At 47.0% G+C, this 19,859-nt stretch overlaps 1 protein-coding gene across 4 annotated transcripts in view; it reads right to left on the reverse strand.

Moving 5' to 3' along the window:
- Positions 1–11,817: 11,817 nt before the first annotated feature.
- Positions 11,818–19,859, reverse strand: part of BDP1 (B double prime 1, subunit of RNA polymerase III transcription initiation factor IIIB) — a 145,335-nt gene continuing 137,293 nt past the window's right edge. For all 4 annotated transcript variants that reach the window (XM_040421475.1, XM_040421477.1, XM_040421476.1 and 1 more), the window contains one exon: positions 11,818–12,238. In XM_040421475.1, coding sequence (XP_040277409.1) covers positions 12,113–12,238 — 126 coding nt within the window. In that variant the 3' untranslated portion in view covers positions 11,818–12,112. The remainder of the gene's footprint in view (positions 12,239–19,859) is intronic.

Here is a 19,859-nt window from a genome sequence, read left to right on the forward strand (position 1 = left end):
ATATGAATTGTGGGCGCCTACGGCCCTTCGCCAGGTTCGCCAACAGACGGACCCGCCTTATTACCAAATCTATGCAGGTTAGCTTCAAATGCAGTGAACCGCAGGGATTCCCTATCTTTAGTAAGCTTGTCAAACTCCTGACGCGCCTCCACCCATCTCTTTTTATTCGCTTCATCTGGGTTACCTAAGAAGTCCGAACTCTAGCACTAGCTTCTTCCTGTTGTAGCAGCACCTTTTTTTTTTCATCCCAAACACATAGTTCATTATCCTCCCACTCATCACCGCTTTAGATGTACACCAGAACAGACTGGGGTCCTCCATATGTTCCTGGTTCGCATCCTGATACTCCTCCCACCACCCCACTAGCTTATTCCGAAAATCCTCTCGGGATAACAACTGGGAAGGAAACCTCCAGAGATAGTCCGGGCCTCTGGGGTACTCTGCACTAAGAACTAACTCTACCGGGGCATGGTCTGCTATTAAAAGGTCCCCCACATTCGCCATCTCCACCCTCCCTCTCAGAGAATGGTGCACTAAGATATAATCTAAGCGAGACCACGAATTTCTCGCGTGGGAATAAAAGGAGTAGCACCGTTCATCGGGATGCAACTGTCGCCAAGGATCTACCAGCTCCGTCGCCTGCATCAATGTTGACAACACCCCATCTTGGGACCTAGCGACCCCTTCTCCACCCTCTGCACGCTTCCTATACTCCAGTTAATTGAATACGGCGTTAAAGTCTCCCCCTACTATTTTATTAGGACACTCATCCTGCAATAATAACTCCTCCAACTCTCTATAAAACCATGCATTATTATCGTTCGGCCCATAAATATTGTACAAGCTGTACTGAGTCTCCTGAACCTTCAACGATACATGGACCCACCTTCCCTGGCTAGCTGACTCACAGCTTATCACCTGACAATTAAGCTGCCCGTTAATGAGGACTAAAACCCCAGCCTTCCGGTTGACCGCCGGTGAGCCCATAACTTGTGCTACCCACAGCTTTTCCATCCTGAAAAAATCCTCCTGACCCAAATGCGATTCCTGCAATAAGACTAGGTCGGGTTTCAACGTTTTGAGATGCCTAAGTACCCTCCACCTTTTTTGTGGTGAGCGGAGTCCATTTACATTCCATGATATTACTTTAATTGCACCAGGCTGGGGCAGTAGATAGATAGGCGCAAACTTGTCTTCCCCCAAGTAGTAGCACTAGAACAGACCGATTTCCCTCTAACCTTAAGGTATGAAAACAAAATAAGCAATATACTTTTAAACCAGATAACTTTGTCACTGCACCTCCCCAACTGAATTTATGAAAGAAAACTCCCTTTTTTCTGTGCTACAGAACATTTACCGCCCCCTCATATCTCCGTTCTAATATCGGGTTGAGCGTTCCAAAGAAAAAAAAAGAAACATGCCAGACAGGATCCCGACAGGACCAATATATCCCCCCCCCCGGTTCCCCCCCTTTTCCCTCCCCCCCCCCCATCCCTGTCAACACCACCAAACAGATGGTAAAACTAGGCATAATAGACAAAATAAAGAGAGACAAAGGAAAAACAACATTATGACGAGCTACGGTAGGTCAGTAAACCTTGGATGCTCGCCTCTTCAGCGTCTGCTTTGTCTCAGAGTCCCCATAAGCGCCATTTAATCCGCCTCCATTACAGCGCGAACTGGAACAGTCAATTCCTCTTGTTCAATGCTCTGCGACCTCCCGGAGATCTTCGGGGTCGTGGTGCACCATCTCGAACCTCCCTGTCATGGTCTGCCGGATCTCGATTTTCCTGCTTGTCAAGCGGATCCCTCATAGGGTCAGTAGTGAACGGCACATCAGACCGGTGAGCGTTCTGATTGTCCTCCTTGAGTCTTGTAGGCATTTGCTCCGCTTCCTGGGGGTCCCTGTAGAACCACACCGAACCATCATGCAAAGTTACTTTCAGGCGAGCTGGAGATTGTAGTTGGAACCGCATCTGTCGCTTATACAATTCTGAGCAAACTCGACTAAAGTCTCTGCGCTGACGTGCTACCGCGGCCGAGTAGTCGGCAAATAGAAGAACAACGTGGCCTCGAATCCGCAGGGGCTCTCTACGGGCCCGGAAAGCACGGAGAATCGCCTCTTTGTCGCAGTAGTCTAAATAGCGCATTATCACCTGTCGCGGTTTCCCACGGGCATCTACCGTATTGTTGCCTCTGCGACCTTTACTGTCCGGTGTCGGGCCTACACGATGGGCTCTCTCCACCTTATGCTTGCCCTCCAGACCAAGGGCTTCGGGTACCTCGTGTTCACAGAGCTTGAGGTCTAATATTCTCAGGTAGGCCCAGAAGTCTCAAATTATTCCGCCTGGACCTATTTTCTAGGTCCTCCAGCCGGTCTCTCAGGATAATGTTCTGCTTGTACAGATCCTGGGTTTCACTTTCCGCTCTCTCCATTGCCTCTTCTACTTGCACCAGTCTTTTTTCCACATCTTCTATGCGGGAATCTTGCTGGGCCAACGCTTCCCGGACTTCGTGCAAGGATTGCGTCAAGGTTTTGGTCAGTGTCTCTCTAATGTCAGGCGCCAAATGCCGAGCCACCTCAATCAGCCAGTGCCTGATAATCAATCACCGGAGTGTCAGTAGCCACTGTTTGAGATACGAGGGACGGCAGCTCCACCGCCTGTGAGTTCAGCAGCTCGACTGGTGAGGCTGGGCAGGGAACTGCCATCTTATTGAGCACGCTCCCCCCTCGTGCGGCCTTGCCGCTCGTCGTTATCCTGCTCCCGCTCCTCAAAATATAACGGTCCATGGACCAAATTGCCCAGATGTAAGGCCGACAACCTCTCCCGTTCCGGTCTCCGTTTTGCGCTTTTACTATGGAACGGGCTCAATTTAGGTGAGTGGTGTCCGGAGCTCTAGCCCTCCACGTCCTGCATCACAGTGCCGGAACCGGAAGTCACATTTCTTTTTTGTATTAGGACTATCATTTGAAGAGAATCAGTCATCTGTTTGGGACTACCAAGTCACTGGCCTGCCCTTATGTACATGGGGTTTATGGTCCTAAACTGGTCAGAACCAGATACCACAGTGCAGCACAATATACCGCTACAGCAGAACCAAATAGCACAGTGCAGCACAAAATACCGCCCTAGCAGAACCAAATACCACAGTGCAGCACAATATACCTCCCCAGCAGGACCAGATACCACAGTGCAGCACAATATACCTCCCAGCAGGACCAGATACCACAGTGCAGCACAAAATACCTCCCCAGCAGAACCAAATGCCACAGTGCGGCACAAAATACCTCCCCAGCAGAACCAGCTACCACAGTGCTGCACAAAATACCGCCCCAGCAGAACTAAATAGCACAGTGCAGCACAATATACCGCTCCAGCAGAACCAAATAGCACAGTGCAGCACAAAATTCCACCCCAGCAGAACCAAATATCATAGTGCAGCACAAAATACCGCCCCAGCAGAACCAAATACCATAGTGCAGCACAAAATACCTCCCCAGCAGAACCAAATACCACAGTGCAGCACAAAATACCTCCCAGCAGAACCAAATACCATAAGTGCAGCACAGAATACCTCCCCAGCAGAACCAAATACCATAGTGCAGCACAAAATAACTCCCCAGCAGAACCAAATACCATAGTGCAGCACAAAATACCACCCCAGCAGAATCCTGACGATAGTGATAGTTGAATTCAGGAGGGCATCTACAACCACTGGCCAGGTACATAAGTCAGATCTGTACATACCCGACCAGCAGCCGTGAAGAGAGCTTGGGCTTGGGCCCACAGGGAAATGTCCGGTAGGGTCTATGGTCAGTCTGGCCCTGTATCCTCAGCTTCATTGCTGCAAATGCACACTAAACCCCAGCTGCAGTTTAGGGTACCAAACCTACCCATGGCAAATATAGTAAATGAAGATCTATAATACCAGGATATGAGTCGGGACTGTTCTCCAGCAGCATCAGGTGCAATGCAGCAATGAAGATGAGGATGGTGCACGTTGATTCACGGAACACATTCGGCTCATACACAGTGAGGCGAGGTGCACCGTCCTCGGCTTCATTTGTGCAACTGCAATGCAAGCGATGTCGCTGGAGAAAGGGCCCGGACTTGTCTCCTTGCAATTTATATCTTCAGTTACCATACTTGGCAGGGACAAATAAGTTTGCCACGGGCAAGTTTCAGCATGCTAGTGGTTTAGTGGCCCCAAACCAGATATAGATTCCTTTTAGTTTTATAAAAGAGGTTTATCCTTTCAGCTGTTTTTGACAACCACTAGTGCAAAGTATGGTGAATGGAGCCAGAAGCTCTGTCCACTGTTTTGGGTGTTGGAGCCCCACTGATAGGATACTGATGACCTCTCCTGAGGATAGGGCATCAATATCTACAGCCTAGAACAGTGATGGTGAACCTTTCAGAGACAGAGTGCCCAAACTGCAACCCAAAACCTACTTATTTATCGCAAAGTGCCAAGATGACAAGTTAACCTGAATACTACAGTCCAATATAGTATATCCTTCATGTACTTAATCATTCAGCTATAATACCCTGCCTACAATCAATGCGCTGCCTGAGCTGTTCATAGTGCGCGCTGCGCTGATGAATGGCAGGAAAAGTCTAAGGCATATTAGTACACCATAGACTTTTTCCACGGTGTGGGTGCCCCACAGAGAGAGCTCCGAGTGCCACAGGTTCGCCACCACTGGCCTAGAATATCCCATTAATAACTAGGAGGGGTTTCCACCCGCAGACATTGTCTTGAAAACTGTGCTGCCACTGGTAATTGCCATGTGGAGGCCACACAGTGTAAACCCGGGATTGGTTATCAATATCAGATTGGTGGGGTTTCAGGTGTCTTGGGCTACCAAATGCACATTATGCATCAGGTAGTCTGAGAAGTGGTGCATCCATCTTGGATGGCAGAAGATGCGCTCAGGATTGATGGATCTGCAGCTCAAAAGATGAAAAGGGGGTCACCAGGTAGATGTTCTGTTCGTTCCCCAGTTAATAGGAATTATTTTATTTTTTTAACAGGAGGGTTGTTTCAGTTCAGTCTGTATACAGGTGTTCTATTTTTCCAACTTGATAAATTATATAATTCTGACTGAATGCAGTGAACACTAGGGGGAGCCAACTGCAGATATACTAAACACAATCGGACCAGTGTACATCTGTATATAGTGCATTCCTACTAGTAAAGTCTTCAGTTAGCCATCAACATTGCTTTAAGGCCTCTAGCACACAAACTGTGCTGCAGCTCACAAATTGCGGGCTGCAATGCACGAACACCCACGTGGGGCAAGAGCAGCGGATCGCGGACCCATTCACTTTAATGGGTCCGCGATCCGGCCGTTCCGCAAAAAGATAGGACATGTTCTATGTTTTTGCGGAACGGAAGTATGGGACAAAACCCCACGAAAAGCACTCCGTAGTGCTTCCGTAGGGTTCCGTTCCGCGCCATTCTGCATCTCCGGATTTAGGGACCCATTGAAGTGAATGGTTCCGCATCAGTGATGCGGAATGTACACGGAATGGTGTCCGTGTATTGCGGATCCGCAAATGCTGTCTGCAATACAGCCACGGAGCGCACACGTTCGTGTGCAATAAGCCTAAGGCAGGGATCAGCAATCTCCGGCCCTCCAGCCGTTCTGAAACTACAACTCCCAGAATCCACCTTTCAGTTCTATGGGAGTCAGCACAGCTCAGCATGTTTGCATGCTGGGATTGTAGTTTCACAGCAGCTGGAGTGCCGAAGGCTGCCGATCTCTTCTTTAAGGGGAGAATATTTGTACAATACAGTGCTGTATGGAGGCATAGAGAGAACCTAAAGTACTGTACTACAGTGCTATAGGGACTCTATGTGCTTCCTTATGGGTCTAAATTTAAAACATAGTTGTCTGTGTATGAAATAACCATCTCACCAATGAAGAACTGCGCTTTAGGCCTCCTGCACATGACTGTATCCGTTTAGCGGTCCTCAAATCAGGATGGACAAAATCCATGTGCATCCAGTAATTTTGATGCACCCCATTGTAGAATGCCTGTTTTTGTCCGCAAAAGAATAATATAAAAGCCTTGTCCTATAATTTGCAGCATGGATGCTTTTTTTTGTGGCCTCATAGTTATGAATGGGTCCAGAAAAAATGTGGATCGGATGTGGACTGAAAATACTGTTTTGCGCATGAGACCTTAGGATCCATTCACATGTCCGCAATTGTTTTGCGGTCCACAAAACACGGACACCGGCCATGTGCGTTCCACATTTTGCGGACTGCTTATGGCCAGCACTATTATAGAAATGCCTTTTCTTGTCTGTGGCTGCGGACAAGATGTTCAATTTTTTTTGCGGGCCCTATTGAAAATTAATGGGTCCGCACCAGTTCTGCAAAATTGCGGAATGGATGCAGACCCATTTTGCGGACATGTGAATGGACCCTTATGGTGTATATGAGAGAGCATATCTAGTCCTCCAAGTATAAGAAAAACCGAAAAATAAGGTTAAAAACATCACTAGAATTTATTCATTTTTTTTTTACATATTGTACATTTATACATAGTTACAGATTTCCAAATGAAATAGAATTTGAGTCTGGACAGAAATTTGAACATAAATGGGGCAAAGTAAAAAATTAAATAAAAAATGTTTTAGCTCAAATTTATTTTTCAAGTACAAACATTTTAAAGGAAACACGAGCCAAAATGAGTCAATGTCAATGAGTCAAGAGCTTTGTTCAGGGAGTAATGACCACAGACAAATGCCGAACATCAAACTTTACAATGTCCGCTTCAAGAGGTTCTCCATCACAAAAATGACACAAGAACAAGGGTTACTCTTTGTCATCAACACCTATGTCAACTTACGTTTTTATATTTTAGCCCCTTTAAAGTGGAGTTTGCTGTAGAGCACTTTTCTGCACACGTTGCAGATTTAAATCGTTTTTTCTGTGTGAATTCTCGTGTGGAAAATCTGCACCATAATACAGTACCCGCAAAGTGTATGAGATTACATAAATCTCAAGTACCCTATGCTTTTTTTTCTTCCATGTGGAAATGTACCTGCTGTGAGGATTTTGAAATCTGCAGCATGTCAATTCTGTGTGTGGATTTTACCCTTTATAATGCAAGGGTGAGATATGCAGTAAAATTGCATAAAATCCATAACAAAATCCGCAAGTAACACACACAAAAATCCACACGGAAATTTGTGTGGAATGTCCGCATCTGTGGCCTGGTATTCCCATCACATACAATAGGGGCATATCGCTAGGATATGCCCCCATTGTCTAATAGGTGCGGGTCCCACCTCTAGGACCAGCACCTACAATGAGAACAGAGCGGGGAGAGTTGTGGCTGGAGGACCCCAGGTTTCCCAGGGTCCGTCCACCACCAAGCGCTGCTGCCTGCTGCTCCCATACAAGTGAATGGGAGCGCAGAGGTGGGACCCGCACCTATCAGACAATGGGGGCATATCCTAGCGATATGCCCCCATTGTATAAGATGGGAAAACCCCTTTAAGAACTTTTTATAATTGCAGTCATTTCCATTAAGTGTCCTTTAAAGGGACTTTGTCTCCTCCCTAAGGGTGCATTCACATGGGCGTATGTATTTTGCGGTCCGCCAAAAACTATATGCAAAATATGGATGACATCTGTCTTGCGCCACTTTTTAGCCAATTCATTGCCTTCAAAAGGTCCGTTGACCGCATTTGGGGCCAAGAATAGGACATGGTCTATGCTTTGTGGAATGGACATACAGATATCATTCATTTTTTCAGATCAGTGCTTGACAGGCCACAAAATACATACCTTGTACAGATTCCTTATGTTCATAATCCCTTTAATATATAATATTCAAGTTACCTGCAGCCACCACTATAGGGGGCTTATGGCATGTAAGGCAGTGTTAGTGTTGAAATCAATGTACTTTATTAAGTTCTTTGGCTCCCCCAAGTGGTGGCTGGAGGTAGCAAGCATGTTTGGCACATAAGGAGTTTTCCAGGGATTGTGCAGTAAGAAGAGACCGCAGTGCTCACTGCAGCTGATCGGTAGGGGTGCTGGGAGTCTGACTCCCACTGATCTGATATTGATGGATTTCTGTGTTTCTATAGGGAATTTTGAAGTCTTGTATTGCACACAATTTTGACCACTCTAAACATATATTATGAAATTAATCGGCATAGGATCTTTGACCTATATAAATGGGTTATTCGGTAATAAATATTGATGACTTATCCTTTGGATAGATCATCAATATCAGATCAGCAGGGGTCCGACAGATAGGACCCCCGCCGATCAGCTGTTAGAAGAGGCCAGCACTTCCTAGGCCATATGACATCACTGTACACCACATGGCCTAGTTGCAGCTCATTTTCATTGAAGTGAATGGGGCAGAGCTGCAATACCAAGCACAGCCACTGTACAGCGATGTGCTTTGGAGAGATGACGGTAGGTGGCTGCGCTCACTAGAGCTCCGGCGAGCCCGATAGCTCACCACAACAAAGTACTGGGACTTGGACCCCCACCAATCTGATAATGAGGATCATTATATCGCCGGATAACCCCTTTAAGCCTTCTGCTCATTATAGATTTTTAGGAAGTAAAGAAATGGGGCTCAGCTCGTTCGCCTGTGGTATGATGCACACAGTATTATGAGCTATTACTCCAACATAGCAGAGCTACTTTGCTTCAAGTATAATTGGTTACCGGCCTAAACAGCACAGCTCTTCAGACATTCTCCGAGTTTTATCCTCAGGTTACCCTCTTCTGGCATACTCAGATCATCAACCATGGTAACAAATGAATACACGGCAATTTCATCTTTCAGACTGGCACAGATGTATTAAAAGCAAAGTCCTTGTTAAGAGCGTTCTTTATAGAGATTGCCAAACACAGTATCTCATCTTATTTTTGGAGTCTTCACTATGTAGGAAATTTTTTGCTATTAAAGGGGCATTTAGAGTTCAGCACAATGATGGCTTGTCTTCAGGTTAGGTCCGACTCTCAGCATCCCTGCAGCCGCGTGGTTTGAAGGCACTGCGGTGCTCATGTCTACCTGCAGAGGTGTAGAGTTTTGCAGTTTTGTTGCATTTAGGTGAGGGTCCCCGTGTTTTGGTCCCTTAAAACAGCGGTAGTGCCTAGAGCTGAATCCCTGGCAGTCTGATCCTAAAGACAGGCCATCAATCTCTCGAACCAGGAGAAACAAACACTTTAATAAAAGAAAGACTAAATGACTAAGGCCTCTTTCACACTTGCGTTGTCCGGATCCGGCGTGTACTCCACTTGCCGGAATTACACGCCGGATCCGGAAAAACGCAAGTGTACTGAAAGCATTTGAAGACGGAACCGTCTTCCAAATGCTTTCAGTGTTACTATGGCACCCAGGACGCTATTAAAGTCCTGGTTGCCATAGTAGTAGTGGGGAGCGGGGGAGCAGCATACTTACCGTCCGTGCGGCTCCCGGGGCGCTCCAGAGTGACGTCAGAGCGCCCCATGCGCATGGATGACGTGATCCATGTGATCACATGATCCATGCGCTTGGGGCGCCCTGACGTCACTCTGGAGCGCCCGGGAGCCGCACGGACGGTAAGTATGCTGCTCCCCCGCTACACTTTACCATGGCTGCCAGGACTTTAGCGTCCCGGCAGCCATGGTAACCATTCTGAAAAAGCTAAATGTCGGCTCCGGCAATGCGCCGAAACGACGTTTAGCTTAAGGCCGGATCCGGATCAATGCCTTTCAATGGGCATTAATTCCGGATCCGGCCTTGCGGCAAGTGTTCCGGATTTTTGGCCGGAGCAAAAAGCGCAGAATGCTGCGGTATTTTCTCCGGCCAAAAAACGTTCCGTTCCGGAACTGAAGACATCCTGATGCATCCTGAACGGATTTCTCTCCATTCAGAATGCATTAGGATAATCCTGATCAGGATTCTTCCGGCATAGAGCCCCGACGACGGAACTCTATGCCGGAAGACAAGAACGCAAGTGTGAAAGAGCCCTAAGGATCATAAATCAATTGTATTAGAAAGTAATCCAGGTTGTTAAAGGGAATGTGTCATCAGAAAATGACCTAATTGTTTAACATAAAACATGAATTAAACATTTATTTTTCTCCGCATCCATTCCTGCCCCATTGAGAATTAATGGGTCCACACCCGTTCCCGATATTGCGGAACGGATGCGGACCCATTTGCGGATGTGTGAATGGACCCTAATCCTGCTGTTTTCACACTGGCCACTCAGTCTAATAAGTCATGATTTCCTGTTCTGTGCAGGTAACTTTTCAGTAACTGTTCTCATTATCCCCACAGACAGAATTACAATGACAAGTAACACTTCTATATAGATAACACAGAATCCACCATTCACAATACTCCCTCCTGACCTCTGCACAGGTCACAGCGCATGCCTAGAAAACTGTCCCAGAGAAGTCAGTGAGGTCCCCTTCTGTCCATCGTGCCCATGTAGCTGCTCTCAAAAGACAGGAAATCTTAACATATTTTAGGCCTAGTGGCCGATGGGAGAATTGCAGGATTGTATACAATTTTGTATATAGATATTGACACTGAAATAGTAAAAAAGTCAACAAAAAAGTTTTTTTTTTTTTTAAATATGTTTAACATAAAAAATGTAATTTAAAGGGTTTCTATCACTTGGTATCACATATTTAGCTGTCAGACACTAGCGATCCGCTAGTGTCTGCTCTAACAAACCATCCTAATATAAGAGGTTTTGGGGCAGCCGTTTCGCTAAAAAAAGAACTTATATCTATATGCTAATGAGCCTCTAGGTGCTATGGGGGCGTCATTAGCACCTAGAAGCTCTTTCTACCTTCATAAACTGCCGCCGCCCAGCGCGTCCCTCCAGCCCGCCCATCTCCTGCTGAATGCGATCCTCCCCGTGCGCGTCTCTGTTCGGCGCATGCGCAGTGAATGTCTGACCGCTTCCCTGCACAGACATCTCCACTGCGCCTGTTCCTCGGAGCACTATGATGTCATCGGCGCAGTGGAGATGTCTGAGCAGGGAAGCGGTCAGACATTCACTGCGCATGCGCCGAACAGAGACGCGCACGGGGAGGATCGCATTCAGCAGGAGATGGGCGGGCTGGAGGGGCGCGCTGGGCGGCGGCAGTTTATGAAGATAGACGGAGCCTCTAGGTGCTAATGACGCCCCCATAGCACCTAGAGGCTCATTAGCATATAGATATAAGTTCTTATTTTAGCGAAACGGCTGCCCCAAAACCTATCATATTAGGATGGTTTGTTAGAGCAGACACTAGCGGATCGCTAGTGTCTGACAGCTAAATATGTGATACCAAGTGATAGAAACCCTTTAAATATGAGCCCATTTTCTGATGACATATGACCCTAAAATGAGAAAGAAAAATAGACAGTGGAAGTTCACAACATTTTTAGTGCTTAAGTTTAATTTCCAGATGAGCAAATAATTTTGCCAATTCACCAGACCGGGAACACAGTGCGCCTACTGTATAAAAGTGCATTTTTTTTCAAATACATGACCGCAGAGGCTCAGCAGTCACGTGCCCTTCGTGTACATGTCACCTCTGAGACTAGTGACTGGCTGCAGCGATCATGTAACCATAGACGGGACCTTGTGTGCCATAATAGTAGTTAATATAAGGTGCCAACCATGGTTATTGGCCAATGACGGCCTGGTTAAACCCACTCTGAGCGTCTTCCAGCTGTGTCATGTTAAAGCACTGGGATGTTATGTGAATGGAGTAGACGACTGTTTCTCCTTGATGAACCCATATGTCTACAAAAATGACTGCAGCCTGCCTCCTGATAAGACTGGCAACCTGGAGCACTGCAGCAAGAAGAACCAACCCCTGCAATATATCTGTATGGTGTAAAAAATACCCGTCAATTCACATCAACGCCAGTCCAAGTATCTGAACCTGAAAACGGCATCCTGTAATGCATTGCACAGCAACGTGTAGCAGCCGACGGCTCAAAATGAGCCAATAAATTAACGTTAAATAAATATATTTCCTAAGGTGTGACTGTACACGACTGCTATACACAGTAAAAAAAAAAAAAAGGCCGTTTCACACAAATCCAGCTTAAAAGATGTGAAGCCGACGGCTCAGGTCCCATCAGTCATCAACCTCCATGAAAATATCACTGAAAAAATATTCAGAAACCGATGCGGCTTCTTCCTCAGTAGCAACGTCAGGTGATTTGGATGGCGACTCTAGTTCTGTATCTTGATTGTCAGTAATCTGAAATGTGAACAAAGGCGCAAGTTAGTTTGTATCCGAATGCAAAAGCAGTGGCTGCTGGGGTTCAATGCAAGATCAGTAACAGGTGCCCCTACCTATCAAGTGGCATCTTAGTATTGGACTTCCTCAGGTGCAACTGCGATCCCACATCCATGTACCCCAGCAGCTTCAGTAAGACTGGAATGTTCTGCTTTTTGTCCATTTCTGCCCCTACCTTTTCCTTTATACTACTCCTACAGACTGCCTTCTCTAGTGCCACCTATAGGGGACTAACATGTAAATCAATGTCTCAAACCTTCACATCTGCGTTTTCCTTTCCGCTTTTGAGATCCATCATAGGATCTCAATACCGGAGGAAAACACTTCAGTTTTGTCCCCATTCATGGTCAATGGGGACAAAACGGAACAGAGTGCACCAGAACGCGTTCCCATCGCGGACAGAAAAAAGCTGAAAGCGTTTGAGTGCGTCATGGGATGCTGAGCAAGACGGATCTGGCATGAAACACAATGTAAGTTAATGATGCCGGATCCGTTTTCTCAGACACACAAGAAAACAGATCCGGGCCCCATTGACTTACAATGGTTTTAGTGATCGATCCATCATGGCTATATTAAAGATAATACAACCGGATCTGTTCATAACAGATGCAGACGGTTGTATTATCATGATGGAGGCGTTTTTGCTGGGCCATGACGGATCCAGCAAAAACGCAAGTGTGAAAGTCGCCTTACTCTGGTTAGAAGCCAAAGCAGAGACACCCATTTGTAGACAGTTTGGAGCTGGTCCTCCTCAGAGTTCTAGTTGACTGTGTGATCTCACAACTGGTAGAGAACATCTTAATATAAAATGTAAGTGGTATTCTGGTTGTCCAAAATGAAAGGAGCGGCAGGTCGATTCATCTTTATAGGAGTACCAGAAATAGCTGAGCAGTGTACTCAGATGTCTCCAGAACCCCTGTAGAGATGGAGTGGCAGTGAACGTGACAGACCTGCCGCTCCATTCATTGTGGGGTGCTCTGAACGGTACAGGGTCCTTTTCTTATGGTCCCAGTGGTAGGACTCCCACCAATCTAATAGTTATGCCCTATCCTGTGGCTAGGGGGTAACTTGTAACTACCAAAATACCCCTATAAGACCCAAGCCATTACCAGAACAGTGACCTGTAATCTTTAGTGGGTATTCCCACGGCATATCCACATGCTGTTTGTTCGGCTCTTTCTGAAACTGCCACTAACTTCAATGGAAACGGCTGCACACAAGCACTGCCACCTCTCCATTGATGCATATGGAGATTGCGGCAATTGGGAATAGGTGAACAGGAGTCACCAAACCTGCAGTTCTAAAATGTCAGTATCTCAGAAGTGGGGTCCATCAAGTGACTTTTCCCAGAAATGTCTAAGATGAGGGAGCAGAGCACTTCTGTGGGAAGTCCTGTGCTACGAGTGTATAACTCCAGTGTTTTAGAACAGCCATTTTCTTTTCAGTCAGGATCGGAGGTAGCTCCAATCCCAACCGTTAACCATTTGATTGCCACAGTCTATGACTACAGCATGATCAAAGGGGATTTTCCCATCTGATTGGGTCCTAGTGATCTGAACAATAGCTGGGTAAGCCCTGTGCAGTCAGCCCTGAGGACCTAGAAGGGACTCCAGGACTATGTTCAGTAATCCTGTTGTTAGGGTGCACTACTGTTAACCTAACCACAACCTTTGCCATGGAGAGCATAAGAGATACAGAGCACAATGTATTACAGGAGTATGCTAATATATTACAGACATAAAATAATTTTGTAAGACAGTAATTCCTTAATGGGATTATCAAAAATGTGAAAATAATGAAATAAAAACATTTTACATAATACACACTTTATTGGCCACACATCACGCAAGATGCCTGAAATTTTACTATACCTGTATGCAACTTTTCAACCGTTATTCCCCCCCTCCAAAAAATATATATAAATAAATATTATATAAAATATATATTGTGACACAGCGAGGGGTTTTGTCTGGGAAGGCAGGTATTTTCCTCCCAACATGTGCAGCTGGGCTGGTTTCCAGCCAGGTGAGGTCAAATACTGGACCGGAGTTTAAGTGCCGTTCTGGGTTTTGGCAGCACCTGGCTGTCCTTCAATAGGCAGCTGGGCTCAGCAGCTGAGTCTCTGTGTTGGGATCTGAGGTTTTGTGCCGGACTGGACGGCTGAGACCCATGTGCAGTGGGAACAGGCCCCCCTAAAGCCTGCTGTGGACTACTGGAGGCAGAACTGCCAACAAGGTGACTTGTGCAATATGAACTTTCCATTGTGTGTGAATTAACACCAAAGACTGCAAAGTGACATGTTTTATGCAACTGCCACAAGTGTTAATAAACACTGAAGTTTGAGTTAAGAACTTGTATTTTGCCTCTGTACTGCGTCCGCTTACCCTATCTACCAGAGAGAAACCCCACAATTGTTGGAGAATGTGGGCAAGCGCAGTGAGGCTGGCGTGAAGGCCGAAATATAAAAGTATTTTTTTCCAGGCACGGTTGTAGGTCTTACATCAAACCAGCGAGATTACAAATAGTGTCCCTCGACAAAATGGAACCTGTCGTGAAAGCCCTCGTGGAGGCTAACCTGCAGCAGCGGGAGGCTAATAAGCAGCAGCAAGAAACAAACCAGCTGCTGTTACAACATGTGATGGCTTTACAGGTGGCAGGAGCATCCCAGAGCGTCCACAATGCCCAGAAAGCAGTCCGTGCGGTGATCACCAAGATGACGTCGAAACCTATCTGTCGGTGTTCGAAAAGGTGTCTGTGAGAGAGAAGCTACCCCGAGATCAATGGGCTGAGGTCGTCGCTCCGTTTCTGGCATCCGGACCCCAGCAGGTGTATTTTGACTTACCGGACGATCAAGCGGCCGATTACCCGACAGTAAAGGGTGAGATTCTGGCATCTTCACTGCGCCTGCGCCGATTACGGCGCAGGGAGCAGTCCAACAGTCACTGCACCTGCGCCGAATACAGAAGCACACGGCGCAGGCGCGAGTAGGCTGTCAATCTAGAGCAGAGGGGCAGGCTGGAGCGCGCTGGGCGGCAGAAATGGTGAGTGGACGGAGCCTCTAGGTGCTGAAAAGACGCCCCCATAGCACCTAGAGGCTCATTTGCATACCAATAAAACTATGTTTTTTAGGGTAACCGCTGCAGAGAAAGGAATTACAATAGCATGGTTAGGTAGAGCAGACACTAGCAGATTGCTAGTGTCTGACAGCTAATTAGGTCAAAATGTGGTGGTAGAAACCCTTTAAGCTGTCACCATTGCCATGTTCAATAAAGTACCTTATTTCCTGCAGTGGTCTTCTTACTTTATTTCGATATGCTAATGCAGCTCCAAGGTGCCCAGAGGGGCGTTTTTTTTCCGCTCTGGAGCCCAGTGACGCCCCCCTGCAGTGCCCAGCCCGCCTTAATTTGAAGCCCAAGAACACCTCCTGATCCTGAAATAACCTCCCACAGCCCTCGCCAGGTCATCTTCTACCTTCAAGAAATACCCCATTCTTCTTCCTGTCGGCCACCAGAAATCTTGCGCAGGCGCAGTACCGCCTGCGGCCTGCATGATCATCGAGCTCCTGAGGCAACAGCGCTCAGATTACGTCACTGGGCTCGGCGCATGCCCAGTCAGACTTTTGAGGCTGTTGCCCTCAGGAGCTTGATGATCGCGCAGATTTCTTGAGACCGACAGGAAGAAGAACGGGGCATTTCTTGAAGGTAGAAGATGACGTGGCGAGGGGGCGGAACCGTTTCCCGGGGCTGTGGGAGGTTATTTCAGGATTAGGAGGCGTTCTTGGGCTTCAAATGAAGGCGGGCTGGGCACTGCAGGGGGGCGTCACTGGGCTCCAGAGGAAAAAAAATGCCCCTCTGGGCACCTTGGAGCTTCATTAGCATATCAGAAAAAGAGCTTTTTTATCAAAATGACAAAACGAAATAAAGTAAGAAGACCACTGCAGGAAATAAGGTACTTTATTGAACATGGCAATGTTGAAAGCTTAAAATGCTAAAAGCAGGTGACAGATTCCCTTTAATTACTTCACTACTGTAAGAATAAAGGCCAATGCATGCAGTGCATCACGTTACCACAAAACGAACACGTTAAGTGACCATGAAGAAGCATGCTTTTCATATGCTTCACTATATGGCACGCAACGCACAGTTAAGGAGCGGCAATACTTATACTCTCCATTGTGTTGTGTTGCGCTGTTACAGGGAACGCAACGCCCATGGTTAACCTAGCCTCTCACTGATAACCGATTAAGTAAATATGTTTTTTGCAGGATTAGACACTTGTATAAGTGAAGGGAATGGATAGTCAATAGTTCAAGACTGAAGCTGTAAACCATTTGAAAAACTGCTGTCATTCAGCTAAGGCAATAAAAACTTGTAAACTCAGATTGTTAGCTTAAACTTTAAACATGACTATGGGATTCTACTAGGGAAATCATGTTTTACAATAAATGCCCCTTCCCCTGCCCCTTCCTGGATCCTCCCACTGCCCTATCTTCAGCAGAAGATCAGCACACAAAGGAGAAGGCAGCAGCTTCTGCCCAACTACCTCTCTCTGCTATAAGAGCTTAGAAGAACTTGGTGGAACAGCTGTATGTTGCCTTTATTTCCTTCAAGGAATGTATAAAATACATTTGCATATAAAATACAGAGGAGTCGGGGAGTCAGAGTCGGAAGTACCAAAAACTGAGGAGTCTGAGTCGGAGCATTTATCTACCGACTCCACAGCCCTGTTACAGATACCGCCAAAATGCCCGGGTCGAAACTCCACATGGAGGAAGAAGATGTGGAGAAAACCATAAATGCAGTGTCCTCTGCCCATGCGTCTTGTAAGCTGCAGTTGGAGGATGAACGCAAAAATTCCACCTGGGAAGTGTTTCCGCAGTAGTAGCCCTGGAACCGCAGTAGCCAGAATATCTATGGGCAGAGCAAAGACTGCCACACAGGGGGGAGCAATATTAACAACCATGGCCTCTAGGGTCAGAGGAGAGACTCCCCCAGAAAATGAGGACAACCGCAATAGCCACCAAAAATTGGTGCTAGCGCAACACTGTACCTGAGAAGGAAGAAAACTGGCAATCAGAGCAGACGTTCCACCTACGGAATGAGCGTGGACGCCGGGCGTGTCAATGACAATCAACCAAATGAGATTGCTCCTCACAGGGACTCAAGGCACAAGGAAAGGTATGAGGAATGTAAAATAGAAGAAAAAGAACTGGATTGCATATCCTCAATACTATGCTTTTTGATAAAATTGTATACTAATGCCTCATGTACAGCATGCAGCATAGGGGTAGGTATACGATAAATTGCACTGAGAAGCGATGTTTATTATGCTGAGAAGCCGTTAGATAAAAGCATAGTAATGAGGATGTGCGATCCAGTTCTTTTTCTTATATTTTACATGTTTTGTAGAGTCTAAGCTCTTTTTCCCCCCTGGTGTCAGCACTCCTCCCCATTCGGCCCAGGTGCTTTTAATTAGCAGAAGTCTGCATAAGGGTATAAATTCCTACCTCTCAGTTGGAGTTCCTGAGAGTATGTGATGAGGTGAGTTCCACACCTGTTCACACGGTGCAGTACTGCACGGCGGCCATTGTTGCTGCACTGGTGGGTTGGTGGGGCCCAGTGCCAGGGTGGTTTGGCCAGACAGCGGGGGTGCTGTTTGACTGCTGGGTCCCGCTGCCTGCTGTGGTGGTGCTGCTGCGTCGGTGGTCCCCGTGCAGTGCTGCGCCAAATTTAGAATAGGGTCCCAATCAAAGAGGCAACCTTGTCGCGGTGAGTGGGCCTATGCTTTTTGATCAAATTGTATACTAATGCCTCATGTACAGCATGCAGCATAGGGGTAGGTATATACGATAAATTGCGCTGAGAAGCGATGTTAATTATGCTGAGAAGCAGTTAGATAAAAGCATAGTAATGAGGATGTGCGATCCAGTTCTTTTCCTCATATTTTACAAAGGTATGAGGAATACCAACGGCCTGTTAAAGCTACAGGCTGACCTGAAAGACAGAGGCTGCCACGTAGGCGCCAGACACCAATCCAAACTAAAACTACCTGAGGCAGGGGGTAGTGTGAAGTAGTCAAAGTATCCAGCAGTAGTGCCAAAATACCACCTATGACGGGGGATAAGGCGATTGTAGGTACCGTGTCTAGCCAATAGGCCACCCATGGAACGGGGTGGCATGCAACAAGGAACAAATGAGTAGTCGCGGTAGACAATGTTGAAGCAATTACTCTACCCAAGAAAGACGGATAATGCAATAGGAGTAACAGTTTCCAGTGGTAGTGGAATTACTCCGCTGACAGAAAGCGGGGAACTGAAAAGATGTACAGGGTTCACTGGTAATGCAAGCACTACTGGTTGTCCAACTACTCCGTCAATAGATCTTTACACGCAATTGTGGTGCAACTAATCCCCCAATAGAAGGGGGAAAGCCGACAGGACAGATGATATCCAGTATGAGAGTAATTACTCCGCCTGCGGAGGGGTTAATGCGACAGGACGTATGGTAGCCGGTGGAAGTGCAATTACTTAGGAAGGAGGGTAATGCAGTGGCGTGCCCGGGGGGTGCCAGCAGTCCCAGAAGCAATGAGCGCTTCCATCAATACAGATGATTCCACACATACTGCAGCGGGGCAGGGAGCGGAGCGCATAGTTCCCTGCCCCGCCGCCGATCACCGCCATAGGCTTCAGGACGTCATCGCGCGCCTGTGACGGGACTCAGCAGCACAGTGCCGGGACTCTGCGAGCAAATGCAGGTAAGTATTTAGCTTTTAGGGTTTTTTTCTTTTATGTGCTAACTTTGGGGGGCATGAGGGGGGCAGGGGTGCACACAGGACATGTGGGGGGGGGGGAATATGGTGGGATACTGTGTGGGGGCAAATTTTTTTATTTTATGTGGGGGACCTGAGGGGGGTGCACACAGGAGGATGGGGGGTGAATATGATGGGATACTGTGTGGCACAGTGAGGGGCAAATTATTATGGGAGGGATTACTATGTGGGGGGAAAATTACTATATGGGCAGCGTGAGGGACACTACTGTGTGGTGGGCAGCGTGGGGGACACTACTGTGTGGGGGGCAGCGTGGGGGCCTTTCTATTGGGTAGGCACTGTAGGGGCCATTCTATTATTTCTGGGGACACTATACATGGATTATTACCTGGAGCACAATATAGGGTATTATTATTACTGGGGGCACTCTAGGGGACATTATAGCTGCTGTGGACACTATAGGGACATTTGGGGTAATTCATCAAACTGGTGTAAACTAGAACTGGCTTAGTTGCCCATAGCAGCCAATCAGATTGCACCTTTCATTTTTGACAGCTCTTTTGGAAATCCAGTTATACTTTACACAAGTTTGATAAATGACCCCAATTATGTCTATTGGGGTCGCTATTTTTTCAGCAGTATATTACCTGGGGCATTGAGGGGCACAACGGGCACAGTATTGGAAGTGGCAGCAGGATGACACTGTGGGGACACCAGGATAAGGAGGGGGGGGGGGGGGGGGGGGGGGGTTGATGGAAAAATTGAGAAATCTAACGTGTCTGTGTTACAAACTCTATAGAGACGAGATGCGGCT

This window comes from Bufo bufo, chromosome 2, assembly GCF_905171765.1.
Source record: "Bufo bufo chromosome 2, aBufBuf1.1, whole genome shotgun sequence".
Taxonomy (NCBI): domain Eukaryota; kingdom Metazoa; phylum Chordata; class Amphibia; order Anura; family Bufonidae; genus Bufo; species Bufo bufo.